This window comes from Salmo salar, chromosome 12 (genome assembly GCF_965601325.2).
Source record: "Salmo salar chromosome 12, fSalSal1, whole genome shotgun sequence".
NCBI classification, from domain to species: Eukaryota; Metazoa; Chordata; class Actinopteri; order Salmoniformes; family Salmonidae; genus Salmo; species Salmo salar.
In genome coordinates, this window is record NC_138302.1 from 69,119,597 (window position 1) to 69,141,271 (window position 21,675).

The 21,675-nt window shown below is 44.0% G+C and overlaps 1 protein-coding gene across 1 annotated transcript; it reads left to right on the forward strand.

Annotated features, from left to right (window-relative positions):
- Nucleotides 1-496: 496 nt before the first annotated feature.
- Nucleotides 497-20,703, forward strand: pfkmb (phosphofructokinase, muscle b). The gene is made up of 22 exons (XM_014132739.3): nt 497-731; nt 7,260-7,333; nt 8,675-8,752; nt 9,272-9,461; nt 9,940-10,105; nt 10,207-10,251; nt 10,352-10,460; nt 10,624-10,719; nt 10,939-11,031; nt 11,212-11,337; nt 11,474-11,538; nt 11,627-11,690; nt 11,832-11,978; nt 12,175-12,245; nt 12,396-12,483; nt 12,647-12,799; nt 13,482-13,646; nt 13,761-13,822; nt 13,924-14,035; nt 14,176-14,275; nt 19,080-19,185; nt 19,894-20,703. Exons 1-22 carry the CDS (start codon nt 653-655, stop codon nt 20,045-20,047), a joined length of 2,343 nt encoding a protein of 780 aa, XP_013988214.1. The 5' UTR covers nt 497-652; the 3' UTR covers nt 20,048-20,703.
- Nucleotides 20,704-21,675: the final 972 nt, after the last annotated feature.

Genomic DNA, 21,675 nt, shown 5'->3' on the forward strand with positions numbered 1-21,675 from the left:
GTATTTATGCATGCATTTAGAATAAATTAAATGTTTTATTTCTAGCTGCTTTAATGTTTTTACCACATGTTATCAAAAGACGTACAGTACATTTATGCTTCAATTGATAGGAGTTTGATTTGAGGGTACCCATTCATTCTTTCATACACTCCCATACACTCTCATTACAGTCACCTCTCAAGTTAATTCTCAACAAAGATCTCTATTCTAACAAACTCTCATCCATGCTATGTATTGATAGGCTCGGTGTAGCCTTGGACAGCCTATTCTGTGATTGCTGCCGACCAAGCTTATTTATTTGTATGAAGGCATAGGCTGTGACGGTGGTTAGTTTTATAATTAGTTTAAAGTGAAGAGAGGTGTGTGTGCATGTTTTTGCACGCAAGTGTATGTGCGAGTGATAGGGTGTGTGTGTTCTCATCACGCGCATGCATCAGATTCCTGCCAAGCAGGGTGGTGGATAAACTGTGTCCCACTGTCCCATCCAGTCACTTTCCCAGTCAGGCAAGCAGGGAGAGTGAGGGGAGAGGAGAGAGACATTCTACTGCACTATACCATACACTATAACAGCAGGGCTACCAGGATCAAGGCTAATTCTTCTCTGCTGTCTTTTCCTTCCTTCCCTTATCTGGTCACAGGCAGTTCCAGGACCATGGCACACCCTAAAGACCACAGCAAGATGGGCATCGGCCGCTCCATCGCCGTGCTGACCTCTGGAGGCGATGCCCAGGGTAAGTGGGGCTGGGCGGACCAGGGCAGGTGGGTGCCAAGGGACTGTTCGGGGGAAGCATCAGTTACAGGGGCAGACAGTCCAAGGGAGGGCAGACAACCCAGAGGCTTGTTGGTAATCAGCAGGTGGCTGTGCCGGGCCAGAGTTATATAGGTCTGTGGGAACAGTTCCCATGTGGGGGCAGCAAACAATGAGATATTACTTTAAGTCAACAATTCCCATAATTCCCATTCATGCTCAGAGCTTGTCAATGAATTTGGAGTAGGGAAACAGTGGAGTGTAGAAAGGTAAAGTAAGAAGTGATTTCTAAACGTAATTTGTGTTGTCTGAAGTTATGGCTGGAATTCAAGTGTGATGCATAGACTGACTGGACTACAGAAATGCATACATTTTTGTTGACAGTCAGATGAGTCACAGCACATATACCGTACCGTAGCTCAACTAATAGAAAACATGCCTCTTATTTGTGTGGTTTAAAATTCAACTGTGTTGACGTTTTGTTTTCAGTCACAGTTCCAGTCACACAGTTTGCCACAGCCACCACCACGGCCGAATAAACTGTAATGATTGTGGAGTTCTGACATTAAAAGTTCATATCGTGTTGGTGGCTGTGATATCACATTATTGAACATATGAGACGTCTTATATGGCACGTTAGCTTCACATAGAGACCCCTTCTCTCGGTTGTCACTGAGATATCTTATCAAGTTCAAAAAAGGGCAACGTGAAGTCTTCCATCCGAGGAGGTTGCCAGGGTCACCAGAGCATTTGCAGTGGGTGTGTCACAATCTCTCCTTCCTTTTGAAGTGTGCACTCTTTCACTACTCCCCCAAATGTAAAATCATTGGATTGGTGTAGGCATGGGTAGAGGGAGTTTCCTTATACCAATCATTTTGTTTCAAATCGAGGAAGGGAAGTGAACATGCGCACACTTTCGGAGAAAGGAAAGATTATTGGGATGCACCCAACAGTCTTCCCCCTGACCTTTAACTGGATGATGAATACCTCCCCTTTGACCTTTTGGGATGTCTGCCACTGACCCCACATGACCTTCTGATTGGAGCCTGTGTCAGGGAGCTGTCTGCCTTTCTGAACTTTACATCATTATGGAGCTGTCTGCCAACAACTAAGTGGCTCTAGTTGGCTAGCTGCTTTTCAGGGTTCTCTCCATGTTCTCTCTTTTATTTCATGTTTTTTCTTTCTTGTCTTCTTTCCATATTCTGTACATACACCCTGGCTACTCTGTCCTTTAAATATTCACCCATATCTTTCTCTTTCCCTCTATTTACCTCTCTTTCCCTCCCGCTGTCTCTCTTTCCCTCTCGTTCCTTCTCGTCTCTCTGTATTTTTTGAAGTGGTGCTAATTTTAGAGGCGTGACCTTTGTCATATGACATGGAGAGGAGGAGGAGGAGGAGATAAGTGGGCCGCCCTATCCCTCCCTCATATCCCTCCTCAATCCTCTTCCTCCTCTTCCACCTAAACCTTTTTCTCTCTCCATCATGTTGAAAGGGGAGACACTCTTGGCACCTCAATACTATCCACATGTGTTGCCCTTTAGAGTGGAGCTGGTGTGTTGAGACAGTGAGCTAGTTACATTTCCTGTCTTCCCTGTCTGCCCTACCCACCCAGCCTGCCCTACCCACCCAGCCTGCCCTACCCACCCACCCGGTCTGCCCTACCCACCCACCCTGTCTGCCCTACCCACCCACCCTGTCTGCCCTACCATACCTGTCGTCTCTGTCTGCCCTACCCCGTCTGCCCTACCATACCTGTCGTCCCTGTCTGCCCTTTCAGTTCCCTGCTAGTTTACTGACACAGACACACAGGCAGTTGCAACTACATGCCCAGGAGAGCTTGAAAGTGTTGCATTGTCATCCCAACTGTGTGGATGTGACAGGTGTGCTCTTCATTATTCCACTATGCTATGCTATGCTATGCTACGCTATGGTTCCCCATCAGCCATACATCCTGACCATGTGAATTCACAATAAAAAACTCTGGACCCTAGTACATAATGATTATTATGAACTGGTATATGTACACATTACAATTTTTTGTTCAGCAAAATCACTAAAATGAGACAATGAATCTGTTAAAGGTCCAATGCAGCTGTTTTTATCTCAATATCAAATCATTTCTGGGTAACAATTAAGTACCCTACTGTGATTGTTTTCAATTAAAATTGTAAAAAAAAAAAGAACCAAAAATAGCTTCTTAGAAAACAGAAATTTCCCAAGCAAGAATTTTGCTAGTACTGTCTGGAAGTGGTCTGAGTGGGGAGAGGAAAACCAAAAATTTGCTGTTATTGGGTGCGTTCATAAATTCACTCTGGTTATCTACTCCGATTTCCGAGCACTCTTGTCTGAGTGTGCCAGAGCGCAGAATAACGCGCAACACCTGTTGAGTATGCGCAACACCCGTTGAGTGTCAGTAAACGTCGGAATAAAAATGAATTAAATTGTTGCCAGCAGCACAGTTACAGTCACTAACACTCTAGATAAAATTAAAACCGCCTGACCAGCTCTTCTAGGGTGATTTAAAATAGTCAGAGTGAGGTTTCTCTCATTTGTGTCTGGAAGTAGCTAGCAAGCTAAGTAACTTTAGCCAGTTATCTTGGTTGCTTGACTGCCGCTGTGAGGTCAGAACGCTCGGATCAACCCTACTCCTCGGCCAGAGCATCCAGTGTGCGCTCTGAATGCTCCGAGATCGAAATGCTCAGAATTTATGAACAGGCAATCTGACAACGCTCTGAATTTCTGAACGACCCAAAGCACACTCTGACACACTGGAGGCAATTTACGAACACACCCATTGGTTGAGAGGTTTGGAATTCTCTTTCTTATTTGTCTATTAACTAATTCACTGCATGGTGATGTCACCATAGAAGGCCAAACTACATCCCACCAAAACATGCTGAAATTTCAGGTGGTCTATTCAAACAGCTCTTACACTAAAAGGGCATTATCTTAAGTTTCAGAATTTCACAGTATTATTCCAAAATCATAAATATCTATAAAACACAGGAAAATCTTTTGACTGCACTGGGTCTGTAAGAATGAAGTGATACAGTGGAGAGATATACTATATATACAAAAGTATGTGGACACCCCTTCAAATTAGTGGATTTGGCTATTTCAGCCACACCCGTTGCTGACAGGTGTATAAAATTGAACACACAGCCATGCAATCTCTATAGACAACCATTGGCAGTAGAATGGCCTTACTGAAGAGCTCAGTGACTTTCAATGGGGCACCGTCATAGGATGCCACCTTTCAGTTTGTCAAATTTCTGGCCTGCTAGAGCTGCCCCGGTCAACTGTAAGTGCTGTTATTGTGAAGTGGAAATGTCTAGGAGCAACAACGACTTAGCATCGAAGTGGTAGGCCACACAAGGTCACCCAGGCGGGACCGCCGTGTGCTGAAGAATGTAGCACGTAACATGTGTCTGTCCTCGTTTGCAACACTCACAACCGAGTTCCGCCTCTGGAGCAATGTCAGCACAAGAACTGTTCGTCGGGAGCTTCATGAAATGGGTTTCCATGGCCGAGCAGCCGCACACAAGCCTAAAATCGCAATGCCAAGCGTCGGCTGGAGTGGTGTAAAGCTCGCCGCCATTGGACTTTGGAGCAGTGGAAACACGTTCTCCGGAGTGATGAATCACGCTTCACCATCTGGCAGTCCAACGGACTAATCTGGGCTTGGCAGATGCCAGGAGAACGCTACCTTCCAACTGTAAAGTTTGGTGGAGAAGGACTAATGAGCTGGTGCTGTTTTTCATTGTTCAGGTTAGGTCCCTTAGTTCCAGTGAAGGGAAATCTTAATGCTACAGCATACAATGACATTCTAGATGATTCTGTGCTTCCAACTTTGTGTCAACAGTTTGGGGAAGGCACTTTACTGTTTCAGCATGACAATTCCCCTGTGCATAAAACGAGTTCCATACAGAAATGGTTTGTCAAGATCAGTGTGGAAGAACTTGATTGGCCTGCACAAAGCCCTGACCTCAACCCCATCAAACACCTTTGGGATGAATTGGAACACCGACTGCGAGCCAGGCCTAATCGCCCAACATCAGTAATTCTGCCTCACTAATGCTCTTGTGGCTGAATGGAAGCAAGTCCCTGCAGCAATGTTCCAACATCTAGTGGAAAGCCTTCCCAGAAGAGTGGGGGCTGTTATAGCAGCAAAGGGGAACCAACTTCATTATAATGCCCATGATTTTGGAATGAGATGTTCGCTGAGCAAGTATCCACATACTTTTGGTCATATATTGTAGTTTCTAACGGGCATACAAGCCATTGTGATGGTTTACCTTAACCTTCGTCTGGGGTTCTGACCTGTTATGGTGAAGTGTAAGTACACTGAACAAAAATATGAACGCAACATGTAAAGTGTTGGTTTCATGAGCTGAACAAAAAAGATCTCAAACATCTTCCATACTCACAAAAACCTTATTTTCTCTCAAATGTTGTGCACAAATGTGTTTACATCCCTGTTAGGGAGCATTTCTCCTTTGCCAAGATAATCCATCCACCTGACAGGTGTGGCATATCAAGAAGCCGATTTAACAGCATAATCATTACACCTATGAACCTTGTGCTGGGGACTTTAGAATGTGCAGTTGTGTCACACAACAATGCCACAGATTCCTCAAGTTTTGAGGGAGCGTGCAATTGGCATGCTGACTACACGAATGTCCACCAGAGCTGTTGCCAGAGAATTGAATGTTAATTTCTCTACCATAAGCCACCTCCAATGTCGTTTTAGAGAATTTGGCAGTACGTCCAACCAGCCTCACAACCGCAGACCACATGTAACCATGCCAGCCCAGGACCTCCACATCCAGCTTCTTCACCAGCGAGATCGTCTGAGATCAGCCACCCGAACACCTGATGAAACTGTGGGTTTGCACAACCAAAGAATTTCTGCACAAACTGTCAGAAACCGTCAAAGGGAAGCTCATCTGAGTGCTCGTTGTCCTCACCAGGGTCTTGACCTGAGGGTGAGCGGTTTGCTGAGCGGTTTGCTGATGTCAACATTGTGAACAGAGTGCCCCATGGTGGCGATGGGGTTATGATATGGGCAGGCATAAGCTACAGACAATGAACCCAATTGCATTTTAACAAAGGCAATTTGAATGCAGAGAGATAACGTGATGAGATCCTGAGGCCCATTGTCATGCTATTAAGCTGCTGCTATCACCTCATGTTTCAGCATGATAATACATGGCCATGTCGCAAGGATCTGTAGACAATTATTTTAAGCTGAAAATGTTCCAGTTCTTCCATGGCCTGCATACTCACCAGACATATCACCCATTGAGCGTGTTTGGGATGCTCTGGATCGATGTGTATGACAGCATGTTCCAGTTCCCACCAATATCCAGCAACTTCACACAGCCATTGAAGTGGAGTGTGACAACATTCCACAGGTCACAATCAACAGCCTGATCAACTCCATGTGAAGGAGATGTTTCACGCTGCAGGAGGCAAATTGTGGTCACAAGAAATACTGACTGGTTTTCTGATCCACACCCCTACCTTTTTAAAAGGTATCTGTGACCAATAGATGCATATCTGTATTCCCAGTCATGTGAAATAAATCTTTGAAATTGTTGTTTGTAGCCTGTTTAGCTTCCATCTAAACCAGTCACTCAGGGAGGGACTAATCTGGCTGGTGTTTCAAATCAAATCAAAATGTATTTGTCACATGCTTCATAAACAACAGGTGGAGACAAACGGTGAAATTACTTACGGGTCCTTTTCCAAAAATGCAGATTTAAAAATACAAATAGAAATAGTGACACAATAAATAAATACACAGTGAATAACAATAACAAGTCAAAATAAAATGGCTATATACAGGGAGTACCAGTACAGAGTCGATGTGCAGGGGTACGAGGTAACTGAGCTGTAGCAGCAGCGTGTGTGAAAGTGTGTGTGAGTGTGTGGCGTCTCTATGCATGTGTGTGCATGTTATTAGTGTGTGTGTCTGTTGGGCTGTCTGTTTGTCAGTATGTGTGAGTGTGTGGTTAGAGTCCAGTGTGTGTGTGCATAGAGTCAGTGCAAGACAGTTAGTTAAAAAAAAGGTCAATGCAGGTAGTCCAGGTAGCCATTTGATTAATTATTTAGCAGTCTTGTTTAGCAGTCTTATAGCTTGGGGGAAGAAGCTGTTCAGAGTCCTGTTGGTTCCAGACTTGGGACACTGGTACCATTTGTCATGCAGTAGCAGAAAGAGTCTAGGGTCTTCCTCTGACACCGCTTGGTATAGAGGTCCTGGATGGCAGGGAGCTCAGCCCCACCCTCTGTAGCGGCTTGCGGTCGAGTGCCCTGCAGTTGCGGTACCAAGCAGTGATTCAGCCAGTCAAGTTGGCTGCATCCCCTATATAATCATTCATATGTTAAGTTTGTAGCACACAGTATGCCAACTTAATCATAGCAGCTACACTGTGTTGTGTGTCATAGTTCAAAACCACCTGTGCAGGTGGGACTGTGTCAGTGATGTTCTAACAGCCACTCTGTGCTGCAGGTATGAATGCTGCTGTGAGGGCCACAGTCAGAGTGGGCATCTACACTGGGGCCAAAGTCTACTTCGTTCATGAGGTTAGTACCTGACTTGTATCCCCCCCCCCCCCCCCATCTCATCAACCATTTTATGTTACCCATTAGTCTATAACTGTTACTATTCCCCTTTTTTGATTATTATAGTCTACAGCAATCAAGGAATTCCTAGTCGATCCCCAAACATTTCTGTAGAAAAGCCAACAATATAAAGGGAATTTCTTTGTATTTATTTTTTGGATCTCTTGGCGGTAGGTGCACTTGATTCAGAAGCCCTGCGCACCGGGAAGGCAAAGTGTTCCCATTTTGAACCATTTCATTCAAACTCAGCTTACCCAGCAGACAGAGAGATCTGTGCTGGCCAATCTTATAGCTCAAATTACAGTGCCTACAGCTTCCACGACCCAGTCCATAGCAAAGTTTGATACTAGCCTACATTACATTTTCTTTAACTTTTAAAACCATGACCAGAGAGAAACTGTCAAAGACTACAGCTAAGAGCTGCTGTTTTTATGAGTGAATTCATGTCAGTTTTTATTCAGCACTGTCAATACTGTTTTTATTCAACACTATTACAAAACATAAAATGTGTGGAAAACCGTCTAGACTTCCGGGATACTCAAATCAGTATGGTATGTTATGTTTGGTATGGTTACGTTAGACAGATGGTTACTCAAGTCAAAAGTGAAAGGATAGGCTGGATAGGTGTATAATGCGAACGTCTAGCAACCCGAAGGTTGTGAGTTTGAATCTCATCACGGTAATTTTAGCATTTTAGCTAATTAGCAACTTTTCAACTACTTACTACTTTTTAGCTACTTTGTAACTATTTAGCTAACCCTTCACTTATCCACATCCTTAACCCTTTAAGCTAACTCCTAAACTTAACCCTAACCTTAACCCTAGCCGAGCTAACATTAGCCACCTAGCTAGAATTTGTAACATATCATACGTTTTGCAAATGTGTAACATATAGTACGTTTTTCAAATTTGTAATATATTGTATAATGTGTAAATTCCTAATATATGATATGAATTATAATTCATAACATATCATACGAAATAGGTGGTGGACATCCACAAATTAATACACACCATACGAAATGTAACATATCTTACTAAATGGAGTATCTTGGATTTACAAATAGAATAATACAAAATCCATGATTAGAGGGGACAGGATGTAAACCAACAGAGCTACGGACAGCAAGGCCTGGATTTGAGAAAGGTGATCTGGAATGAGCCTCTTACAAACTCATATTCCTTTTTCCTTGCCTGTTACCTTACCGTAAAGATCTGTCAGCTAAGGCACCTCAGTTACCTTGGGTTTCACCTTAGATCCTCCCGTAACTGTGAGTGACAGGTTTGTGTGTTCGTCTCCAGGGTTACCAGGGTTTGGTGGATGGAGGTGACAATATCAAACCTGCCACCTGGGAGAGTGTGTCTATGATGCTGCAGCTGGTGAGCACACATACAGTATACACACACACGTGTGCACAGGCACACACACACACACACACACACACACACACACACACACACACACACACACACACACACACACACACCACTTTATCAAATTACCTCCCCCCTCACTCTCCTTTAGTTTCTGACCAAATGTGACCTTTCAGTGAAAAGGGTGGGATCCATCCTGTGTAACATGAACTGGTCCTAGATCAGTGACCCTCTAGTCAGTAGGAGCTAGTCAAATGCCAGGGTTCACTGGATTTAATGGGATTCAGAATGATAGGCTGGGGTTTCACCTCCCTCCTTTCCTCCACTTCCCTTCCTCCTTCCCTCCCCCTTGGTCTCTCTCCTTCTCGCTCTCTCTCTCTCTGACACACACTATTCCTGAACCACAATCTCTCTCATCCCTCTCTGCCTATATCCCACATCCTGTCCTTCTCTACTTCCTCCTCCATCTCTCCCTCTTATTTAGCCCAACTGAATGTGTTCTGTTGGCATGTTGTCTCGTCTCAGGGTGGCACTGTGATTGGCAGTGCCCGCTGTATGGACTTCAAAGAGAAGTGGGGGCGTCTGAAGGCCGCCTGCAACTTGGTCAAACTGGGCATCACCAACCTGTGTGTGATCGGTGGTGACGGTAGCTTGACTGGTGCTAACCAGTTCCGTACAGAGTGGAGCGAGCTGCTGGCTGACCTGACCAAACAGGGTGAGATACCTAGGCCACCAACAAGACTACATTACCAAGCACCCTTTACTCCAAAGCACCCAACTATCATAAAACATAATTTAACCCACTACACTTACGTAACTCTCCCAGTCACTTTTTAGATTATCCTAAGAGGGGGGATTAGGTCATTATTCATTATGATCTTAAAGCCAAAAATGATCCCAGATCAGCACTACTAGTCATAGACAATTTGTGAAAACTGGCCTAAGCATCTGTACAGTCTTTGAAATATGTGGCTCCTTATACTGTAATTCAATGCCTCCTTGTGGACCCAAGTAATTTATCCAAAGCAACTTAGAATAGTGCTTGCATACAGTTTGATATGGGTGTGCCCAGCGGGAATTGAACCCACGACCCCAGCGTTGCAAGGGCCCTTCTCTATCAACTGAGCCACATAGGACTACAAGTAGTGCATTAAATGTGAGAGCTGACTGCTAGTTTGTGTGTCCACCACCAGGTAAGATAACGGCGGAGGAGGCTAAGCGTTCTTCTCACCTCAACATCGTGGGCATGGTGGGCTCTATAGACAACGACTTCTGTGGTACTGACATGACCATTGGCACTGACTCCGCCCTGCACCGCATCATAGAGGTGGTGGACGCCATAACGACTACTGCACAGAGGTACACACACACACACACACCAATATTAAGTCATTTGTAAGCATCAGTAAATCATGATTTTTGGGGGGATTCTTGAGTTTTTCACATATTTCTGTTGACAGTCACCAGAGAACCTTTATCCTGGAGGTGATGGGCAGACACTGTGGGTGAGTGCCTGACTGTGTGTGCATGCGTGTGCGTGTATCTGTGCGCACGTGTGTCTGTGCGTGCTTGTGTATGTATTAACATTGCTGTCTGTCCTCACAGCTACCTGGCCCTGGTGACTGCTCTGGCCTGCGGTGCTGACTGGGTGTTCATCCCAGAGATGCCCCCAGAGGACAACTGGGAGGAACATCTGTGCCAAAGACTGATTGCGGTACCACACCTCCTCTCCTGCTCCCTCTATCCCTCCATCCTTCTATCCCTTCCCCACCTCTTCTGATTGAGCCTCTATCTTTTTGTCCCTCTCCCTGGTTTTCTCTCTCTCTTCCTCATATAATAACACACGAAACAACGTTCTCTCTCCGTCTCTCTCTCAGCAAAGGGAGCGTGGTTCTCGTCTGAACGTCATCATCATGGCAGAGGGAGCCCAGGACCGTAAGCAGAAACCCATCACCTGTGACCAAGTCAAAAATGTGAGCGATGGCATTACACAGTCAATTGAAGTTGTCCCTAACCACTGAAACAGGTAGTGTCCCAAACGGCACCCTATTGCCCCAGCCAGAGTCCGATATGTTTCATCCCCCTAATGGTAAAGGTTATAAGGGGCTAGGGTAATATCACCTTTGATCAATTGTCTCGCTCTGATCTGACAGAGGACTGATGCTGTAATCTCTCTGTGTCACTCTGTACAGCTGGTATCCAAGAAACTTGGCTTCGACACCCGTTCCACCATCCTGGGGCACGTACAGAGAGGTGGCACCCCCTCTGCTTTCGACAGGATCCTGGTAATCCATCTGTCTATCACCACTTTGTGTCTGTTAATCCGTCTGTCTGTGCCGGTATTGTTTTTACTCTGTTGTCTACTCTTTCTTGACCTTCAGGGTCATTTACATAGCGTCTATAATGTTCCTGCTATGATAATCGATCCTTCATTCATTCATTCATTCTCTCCCTCCATCCCCCAGGGTAGCAGGATGGGTGTGGAGGCTGTAATGGCTCTGTTGGAGGCCACCCCAGAAACCCCAGCCTGTGTTGTCAGTCTTTCTGGGAACATGGCCATCAGGCTGCCGCTCATGGAGTGTGTCCAAGTTGTGAGCTATACACCTATGCCACATCAAACTGCATTATTTCCTCTCTTATTGCTGAGAAAGCATATTATCGACATCGTCTGTTAAAATGTCTTCCTCTCTCTATTGCCCCCCCCCCCTCTCTCTCTCACTCTCTCAGACTAAAGATGTGACCGTAGCCATGGCTGAGGGGAGATTTCAAGATGCTGTGAATCTCAGGGGAAAGTGAGCCTTTTATTTTGCCTATTTTCTTTCCTTCTTCATTTGGACTTAGTAGTGAGATGAAAACCATTGGTCATTTTCTTGTTTGTAGGAGCTTTCAGAATAACTGGAACACATACAAAATGCTGGCTCACTTGTCCCCTCCAGAAGTGAAGGTGAGTAACTGTATCATTTTCATCAGGTTCTTTTTCTTGCTATCTTGGTCTGATATTTGGGCAACCTGGTTGCACATTTGAAGGCGTTATAGGGTTGCACCCAAAATACATCCTCTCTCTGTCTTGTTCTCCCCCTCTCAGAGCAACATCAATATTGCCATTGTAAATGTGGGCGCCCCCTGTGCTGGGATGAATGCTGCAGTGCGTTCAGCTGTCAGGACTGGTCTCATCCAGGGACACCAGATGCTGGCTGTACACGATGGCTTTGATGGCCTGTCAAACGGACAGGTGAGACATTCCACCAGGAAAGATGCCCCTGAGGATTTCTTGTAGTGGACAACTTGTATGTTATTTTACATCTGATCAGATGAATGGCATCATCAGGAGCGTCAGTTCATTGCCAAGTTGAGCTCCATCTGCACAACTCAACACAAATAACACACACACACACACACCATACTAATCTCTCTTTCCTCTTCCCCAGATTCAACCTATCACTTGGGCTGAAGTGGGTGGATGGACTGGGAAGGGAGGGTCCAATCTCGGTACCAAGAGGTGAGACATCTCCACAGAGCACACGCACCAATGCTTAGGGCCAGGGAAAGCTCACAGTCGTGTGTTTAGGAGGAACCCAGGGTCCTACTAAGAACAATAGAAACCTCTATTGATATTTAACTCTCAATGTTTCTCTTCTCTGGTGTGTAGACACCTGCCAGGTAAAAACATTGAGCAAATCAGCCTGAACATTGCCAAGTTCAACATCCATTCTCTGATCATCATCGGAGGCTTTGAGGTGAGGATCGAGGGGTTCGTTCAGAGAGTATTCGGATGGTACACTATTGATTGAACATATTCAGTGAACATAAGCACAACAGTTAAAAACGAGTATCATGAATATTGTCTTGTCTGTTGATGCCTAGTCCAGATATACATGGTATTGTGTGTCTCCTTGTCAGGCATATCTGGGTGGTCTGGAGCTGGTAACAGCCAGGGAGAAGTACGAGGAGCTGTGTATCCCCATGGTGATCATTCCCGCCACCGTCTCCAACAATGTTCCCGGATCAGACTTCAGCATCGGCGCTGACACTGCCCTCAACACCATCACCACGGTAAGACAAACACACATGAAGGATTCAAACATTTCAAAGGACAAAGATATCTGGATGGATATGAAAAGCACCTTCTCGGTACAGCAAGGCTGCCCATGACCGCTGACACAGAGCATTACCTTGTTAGCTACTTTGCCTTTGTCCTATGCAAGCCTGCATTCTGAAGGCCACGTACAGTCAGCCTATGTATATGGGCGAGACTCCCAAATATCAGCACCACAAGTTTGCACTGATAACTAAGGCTGTTCAGGCGTGACACATGGAGATGCTATTTCAGTAACTTAGCAACAAAGGTCTGCTCCATGTAGGAGTCAAAAGAGCAGCCTACTTCCAAAATATGCACCTCCCTCCGGCCTTCCCCACAACAACAATATTTGGCATATTTGGGATACAAGAAAACACCTTATTATCAAACTAGCCTCCTCTGACAGGAGAATGTTTGTGGGACACACACACTTTTACATTTTAGCAGACACTCTTATCCAGAGCAATTAGGGTTAAGTGCCTTTCTCAAGGACACATCAACAGATGTTTTAACTAGTTGCTCTGGGATTCAAACCAATTACCTTTTTGTTACTGGCCCAACACTCTTAACTGCTATGCTAACTGCTAGGCTACCTGCCTAACATATGACAATACCCAGATACACAGCCCTCCTCATACTAGCCTTTCTTTCTGTCAGACTTGCGACAGGATCAAGCAGTCTGCTGCTGGCACCAAGAGGAGAGTGTTCATCATTGAGACCATGGGGGGATACTGCGGCTACCTGGCAACCATGGCTGGCTTGTCATCTGGGGCTGACGCTGCCTACATTTATGAAGAGCCTTTCCATATCCGTGACCTGGAGGTCAGGGGGCACACTGACAGAATAACAAAGATGGATGGATGCTGTGTTATATTTCAAACACAAAAAATGGGGACATTGGGATGTTGAATCATCTGTTGTATTGTTTTGTTGCAGCTGAACGTGGAGCATCTGATAGAAAAGATGAAGACCTCAGTGAAGAGAGGTCTCATTCTCAGGTAGATGTGCTCTCCTCAAAAACACATCCTTGTCTGATATCCCTCAGACATTATCGTTCTCTTGTTTCTCTTGTTACCGCAAATCCTCCTCCTGCCCACAGGAACTCTAATGCCAACGACAACTATACCACACAGTTCCTCTTCAACCTGTACTCAGAGGAGGGCAAGGGCACGTTCGACTGCAGGATGAACATCCTGGGACACATGCAGCAGGTCTGATGGACACTTCTTCTAACTGTTTAATGGGCTCAACTCTAAACCTGTAGTAATATAAGGAATCAGTTCATCTATATATTCATATGGAAATACATCTCTCTCACCATCTCTCTCTCTTTCTCTTTGCTCACCACCAGGGTGGAACCCCCACTCCCTTCGACAGGAATTTTGGCACCAAGATGGGAGCCAAGTCTGTCCTGTGGCTGACTGACAAGCTGAAGGAGTGCTACAGACACGGTGAGGATAATTTCGTATTTTATTAGGATCCCCACTGCAAAGCAGCAGCTACTCATCCTTGGGTCCACACAAAACATGAAACATAATACAGAACACTAATAGACAAGAACAGCTCAAGGACAGAACTACATCAATTAAAAAAGAAAGGCACATGTAGCCTACATATCAATACCAAAACATACACACAAACTATCTAGGTCAAATAGATGAGAGGTGTTGTGCCGTGAGGTGTTGCTTTATCTGTTTTTTAAAACCAAGTTTGCTGTTCATTTGAGCAATATTAGATTAAACTAATTTCTGTGCAATAATGGCTCCATATAATACTGTACGCTTTCTTGAATTTGTTTTGGATTTGGGGGACTGTGAAAAGACCCCTGGTGGCATGTCTGGTGGGGTAAGCGTGTGTGTCAGAGCTGTGTGTAAGTTGACTATGCAAACAATTTGGGATTTTCAACACATTCATGTATCTTAGAAAAAAGAAGAAGTGATGCAGTCAGTCTCCTCAACTCTTTGCCAAGAGAGACTGGCATGCATAGTATTTATATCAGCCTTCTGATTACAATGAAGAGCAAGACGTGCCACTCTGTTCTGGGCCAGCTGCAGCTTAACTAGGTCTTTCCTTGCAGCACTCGACCACACAACTGGACAATAATCAAGATAAGACAAAACTAGAGCCTGCATCTCCTCATCTTTACAACCATTGAATCTATATGTTTTGACCATGACCATTTACAATCTAAGGTAACACCACGTAATTTAGTCTCCTCAACAGACACACCATTCATAACCAAATTCAGCTGAGGTCTGGAACTTAGGGAATGCATTGTACAAAATACAATGCTCTTAATTTTAGAGATGTTCAGGACCAGTTTATGACTGGCCACCCATTTCAAAACAGACTGCAACTCTTTGTTAAGGTTTTCAGTGACTTCATTAGCTGTGGTTGCTGATGCGTATACGGTTGAATCATCATCATACATGGACACACATGCTTTGTTTAATGCCAGTGGTAGGTCATTGGTAAAGATAGAAAAAAGTAGAGGGCCGAGAGAGCTGCCCTGCGGTACACCACCCTTTACGTGTTTGACATTAGAGAAGCTTCCATTAAAGAAAACCCTTTGAGTTCTATTAGATACATAACTCTGACTCCACGATAAGGCAGAGTTTGAAAAACCATAACACATATGTTTATTTCAACATTTACATTACATTTAAGTCATTTAGCAGACGCTCTTATCCAGAGCGACTTACAAATTGGTGCATTCACCTTATGATATCTAGTGGAACAACCACTTTACAATAGTGCATCAAATCTTTTAAGGGGGGGGGGGGGGTTAGAAGGATTACTTTATCCTATCCTAGGTAACAACAACAACAACAGGTTATGGTCAATAATATCAAAGGCTCCACTGAAATCTAACAGTCCAGCTCCCACAATCTTCTCATTATCAATTTCTTTCTTTCAATCAATCATCAGTCATTTGTGTCAGTGCAGTACATGTTGAGTGCCTTCTTTATAAGCATGCTGAAAGTCTGTTGGTAATTTGTTTACAGATAGCATTGAATTTGGTCAAACACAATTCTTTCCAACAGTTTGCTAAGAGCTGGCAGCAAGCTTATAGGTCTGCTGTTAGAACCAGTAAAGGCCACTTTACCACTCTTGGGCAGAGGAATTAATTTGGAGGAAAAATACTTTCCTCTAGGCTCAGATTAAAGATATGACAGACAGGAGTGGCTATAGAGTCAGCTACCATCCTCAGTAACTATCCATCTAAGTTGTCAATGCCAGGAGGTTTGTCATTATTGATCGTTTACAATAATTTTCCACCTCTCCCACACTAACTTTACAAAATTCAAATTTGCAATGTTTTTCTTTCATTATTAGTTTTTTATGCATGAATATGACGGCTCACTGTTCGATGTTGGCATTTCCTACTTAAGTTTGCCCACTTTGTCAATGAAGTAATTATTAAAAGAATTGGCAACATCAAATGGCTTTGTGATGAATAAGCCATCTGATTCGATTAAAAGTTGGTTGAATTTGTCTTTTTCCCATCGTTTCATTTACAGTACTCCAAAGTTTTTTATATCGTCATTCTTTATATCATTGATCTTGGCTTCATAATACAATTTCTTCTTTTTTTCTTGTTTAGTTTAGTCACATAATTTCTCAAAGTCAGCCAGTCAGACGTGCAGCCAGACGTGTTAGCCACTCCTGTTGTCCCATCTCTTTCAACCATACCATTTTTCAGTTCCTCATCAGTCCAGTTCTAACTGCATGTTTATCAATAATAGGAAGAAGCAATTGAATAAATGCATAAAGTGCAGTGTCTAAATGCTCCTTATTAATCACATCAGACAAAAAATATTTTTGACATCATCCACATAAAGAGTCACAGCAAAATATTTTGTATGCTCTCTTGTACACTATTTTCAAATCAAATCAAAGTTTATTTGTCACGTGCGCCGAATACAAAAGGTGTAGACCTTACAGTGAAATGCTTACTTACAGGCTCTAACCAATAGTGCATAAAAGGTGTTAGGTGAACAATAGGTAAGTAAAGAAATAAAACAACAGTAAAAAGACAGGCTATATACAGTAGCGAGGTTATAGAAGTAGCGAGGCTACATACAGACACCGGTTAGTCAGGCTGATTGAGGTAGTATGTACATGTAGATATGGTTAAAGTGACTATGCATATATGATGAACAGAGAGTAGCAGTAGCGTAAAAGACGGATTGGCGGGTGGTGGGTGGCGGGACACAATGCAGATAGCCCAGTTAGCCAATGTGCGGGAGCACTGGTTGTTCGGCCCAATTGAGGTAGTATGTACATTAATGTATAGTTAAAGTGACTCTGCATATATGATAAACAGAGAGTAGCAGCAGCGTAAAAGAGGGGTTGGTGGGTGGCGGGTTGGTGGCGGGTGGTGGGACACAATGCAAATAGTCCGAGTAGCCATTTGATTACCTGTTCAGGAGTCTTATGGCTTGGGGGTAAAAACCGTTGAGAAGCCTTTTTGTCCTAGACTTGGCACTCCGGTACCACTTGCCATGCGGTAGTAGAGAGAACAGTCTATGATTGGGGTGGCTGGGGTCTTTGACAATTTTTAGGGCCTTCCTCTGACACCACCTGGTGTAGAGGTCCTGGATGGCAGGCAGCTTAGCCCCAGTGATGTACTGGGCTGTACGCACTACCCTCTGTAGTGCCTTGCGGTCAGAGGCCGAGCAATTGCCGTACCAGGCAGTGATGCAACCAGTCAGGATGCTCTCGATGTTGCAGCTGTAGAACCTTTTGAGGATCTCAGGACCCATGCCAAATCTTTTTCGTTTCCTGAGGGGGAATAGGCTTTGTCGTGCCCTCTTCACGTCTGTGTTGGTGTGTTTGGACCATTCTAGTTTGTTGTTGATGTGGACACCAAGGAACTTGAAGCTCTCAACCTGCTCCACTACAGCCCCGTTGATGAGAATGGGGGCGTGCTCGGTCCTCCTTTTCCTGTCGTCCACAATCATTTCCTTAGTCTTGGTTACGTTGAGGGATAGGTTGTTATTCTGGCACCACCCGGCCAGGTCTCTGACCTCCTCCCTATAGGCTGTCTCGTCATTGTCGGTGATCAGGCCTACCACTGTTGTGTCATCTGCAAACTTAATGATGGTGTTGGAGTCGTGCCTGGCCATGCAGTCGTGGGTGAACAGGGAGTACAGGAGGGGACTGAGGACGCACCCCTGTGGAGCGCCAGTGTTGAGGATCAGCGTGGCAGATGTGTTGCTATCTACCCTCACCACCTGGGGGCGGCCTGTCAGGAAGTCCAGCATCCAGTTGCAGAGGGAGGTGTTTAGTCCCAGGATCCTTAGCTTAGTGATGAGCTTTGAGGGTACTATGGTGTTGAACGCTGAGTTGTAGTCAATGAATAGCATTCTCACATAAGTGTTCCTTTTGTCCAGGTGGGAAAGGGCAGTGTGGAGTGCAATAGAGATTGCATCATCTGTGGATCTGTTTGGGCGGCATGCAAATTGGAGTGGGTCTAGGGTTTCTGGGATAATGGTGTTGATGTGAGCCATTACCTACCTTTCAAAGCATTTCATGGCTAGGCCCAGCTTTTGGAACTTTGGCTTTCCTGGATATAGCCTCAATTTTGTGATCACTGTATCCAATGGGTACAGCTTTGGTACAAAGCTATACAGTATTAATAAAAATGTGATCGATACATGTGGATGATCCTGTCCCTGTAGTGTTTGTAAAACACCCTGGTTGGCTGATTACTAACCTGAACCAGATTACAGGCACTGATTACAGTGAGAAGCTTCCTCTTGAGCAGACAGCTTGATGAAAACCAATAAATATTCAGGTCCCAACAAACTTTTCAAAACAACATACCGAGCTCTCCCTTGTTCAACAGGAAGTGGTTCCACACTCCCATCTGGAACCAAATGTCTTTAAGCTGATGGAAATGACTTAATTCCTTCAATCACCTCGAGCGAATTACTGTCTCCGGGGGGATGATGATGTAGACAATTACATTGATGGAAGCCACAATATATCTGCAATATTAAAGCTGATCTAACGTCTAAAAATACATTTTTCAAAAAGCGAATAACTCTTCCTTGCTCTCATCAACAAGCACAATGCCCTCTTCTGTGCCCACTACCCTTGGCCTGGTCCTAGATAGGTGTTTTATCCAACTCCTCTGACTATTGTTGTCCTGCTATAAGAGATGAGCTGGATAAAGCCCATACAGACAGGTCTAGGACCAGCCAGGCTACTGCCCTCCTATGTTGATGCTTGCCCTCTTTGTGTCCCCAGGTCGTATCTTTGCTAACACACCAGATTCTGCCTGTGTGCTGGGCATGAAAAGGAGATCCCTGATCTTCCAACCCCTGGCTTCCCTCAAGGAAGACACTGACTTTGAGTAAGTCCTAATCCTCCCTCTGTTTCCACACCTCCTTCTCTTTCTCTCCTCCTTCTCTTTCTCCCCTCCTCTCTCTTTCTCTCCTCCTCTTTCTTGTTTGTGACTCTTCATCGTGTGTTCCACATTGAGTTCAGCTGTGTTTTAATGATGAGCAGTGGTAGGTAAGTGCTGTTGTTTGTAAGTATGTGTCACGACTTCCGCCGAAGTCGGTCCCTCTCCTTGTTCGGGCGGCGTTCGGCGGTCGACGTCACTGGCCTTCTAGCCATCGCCGATCCACTTTTCATTTTCCGTTTGTTTTGGCTTTGTCTTACACACCTGGTTTCAATTCCCCAATTACTTGTTCATTATTTACCCTCTGTTCCCCCATGTCTGTTTGTGAGTAATTGTTTATTGTATTGCGGTCCGTATTTGTGGCCTTGTATTTATACGACGTGTATTGTTATATTATTGAGTAAAATTGCTGTCATTACTCATATCTGCTGTCCTGCGCCTGACTCATTTCACCAGCTACACACAGACGCATTACAGTATGTGTCAATCCAATCAGAACTATTGAACCAGCCCAGGTTCCTTCTATCATTTATCTTATTATTCTTCTTCTGTTTCTGGTTTTCTTTTTCTGATCCCACTGTTATTCTCCTCCTCCTTCACACTCCTCCATTCTACCACCCTTTCCCCTCACTCCATGCTTCTCTCCTCCCTCCACAGGCACCGTATCCCAAAGACTGAGTGGTGGCTGAAGCTGAGGCCCATTCTGAAGATCCTGGCCAGGTATGAAGCTGTGGAAATAGACACCTCTGAGGCGGTTACCATGGAGCACATCATCAAGAAGACAGGCGAAATCAAGGGGGGCAAAATGTAAACAAACCAAATAAACACACACAACCTCACATAAACACATACATACACACCCTTAGTCTTGCACCTAGACCCGCCCGCACTTATGAAAAGAAAGGAACCTGAGGATCTGTCTTTTTCAGCCATCTATTTCCTGTGTGAGGGGTGCAAAATCCACTTGTCATTTAAATCTGGCTGGACTGATTGCTTTCATTTTAATCCTGTGACTCTTTCATACTCTTGCTTGTGCCTGTCGTTTTTACCCATTAACATTACGACCGTGGAAATGTTTGTAATGACCTGTCAAACACATCCCGGTAATGGCTGAAAGGGGCTCAATGGAAAACATTGTATTTCCGTTGAATCTAGAAGAACGCTAAACTTTGTCTGAGACTAAACGCATAGTCTCGACACTTGCATCACAAGAAAGAGAAGAAAGATAACTTTATTTTGATTGGTGTACATTTTGTGCGGCACTGAAAAAAGTTATAATTTAATACATTTGAAAAGTTTACAAAAGAGATGCTCTAAAATGAAAGCAATTTCCGAAAAGGAACACTCGGATTATAGAAATACTATGTCTGATCTCGCAAACGATGTAAAGTATGTATAGATAGGTGTAATCTATTCTAAGACATATTGCAATTTGACAATAAATGTAATACCTGAATTCCCACCAAATCCCTGAACTCCATTATTTGTCCTTGCCAGTAAAAATGTTATGTGCTATAATTCAGTCAATATATAATGGATACATTTTTTTCAAACGGTTTGGAGTATCTTCATCCATTGTCCAACTGATTGCATTTATTGGAATTGTTTTTAAACCCTTCTAACAATTTTGTTAGTAACTAGTAGTTAGTTGCTAGTAACAGTCAACCATTCAGTCAACTGATGGGTGTATCATGTCAGTACAGTACTAGTGGTTATGAGGAAAAGACTGTACATACAGTTTGTTGTGTGGAGCTTTGAACTATCCTACATCACAGAAGTCATTCTGCAGCTGGCATCCCTTCAACAATACTGTGCAGATCTCTCAGCAAAGTCAGAGTCTAACACATCTGAAAACCACAAACACCCACAGTGTTCTGTTTCCTGTGTCTGGTGTACTGCCTTCTCCCCTGTTTGTATGGCAGAACAGTTTAGAACTTAATACTTCTTTCTTCCATTGAAACTGAACTAGGACATGTAATAAAACATTATGTTTAGTTTTCTGGACTATTTAAAATTTGACATGATGAAAGATCATTTCGAAATTTACTATGTTTATTGAAAATAAAAAATATTGAATGTTTAGTGATAAAAGGGTATCAATGTATCGCAAAGAAAATCTAACTCATTTTGTGATGCTTTTTACAACAATAACTTCATTATCTTTTATTAAATTATGCCTAATAGGCTGACTAAGTACAGCCTACCCCAATAATAAAGTTGTTATGCATTTAGTAATTTAATAAATACAAAATGTAAGGTGTGGGCAAAAAGAATGATTCAAGGCTAGATGGTCCTACACTGATTGGTAACAGAGATGATTATGACTGACAGAAGAAATGAAGATTGTAAGTCGCTCTGGATAAGAGCTTCTGCTAAATTACTAAATTGTAAAATGTCAAAATGTAGACCGTGGCACCTACTGCAAGTTCCCCCGGTTTC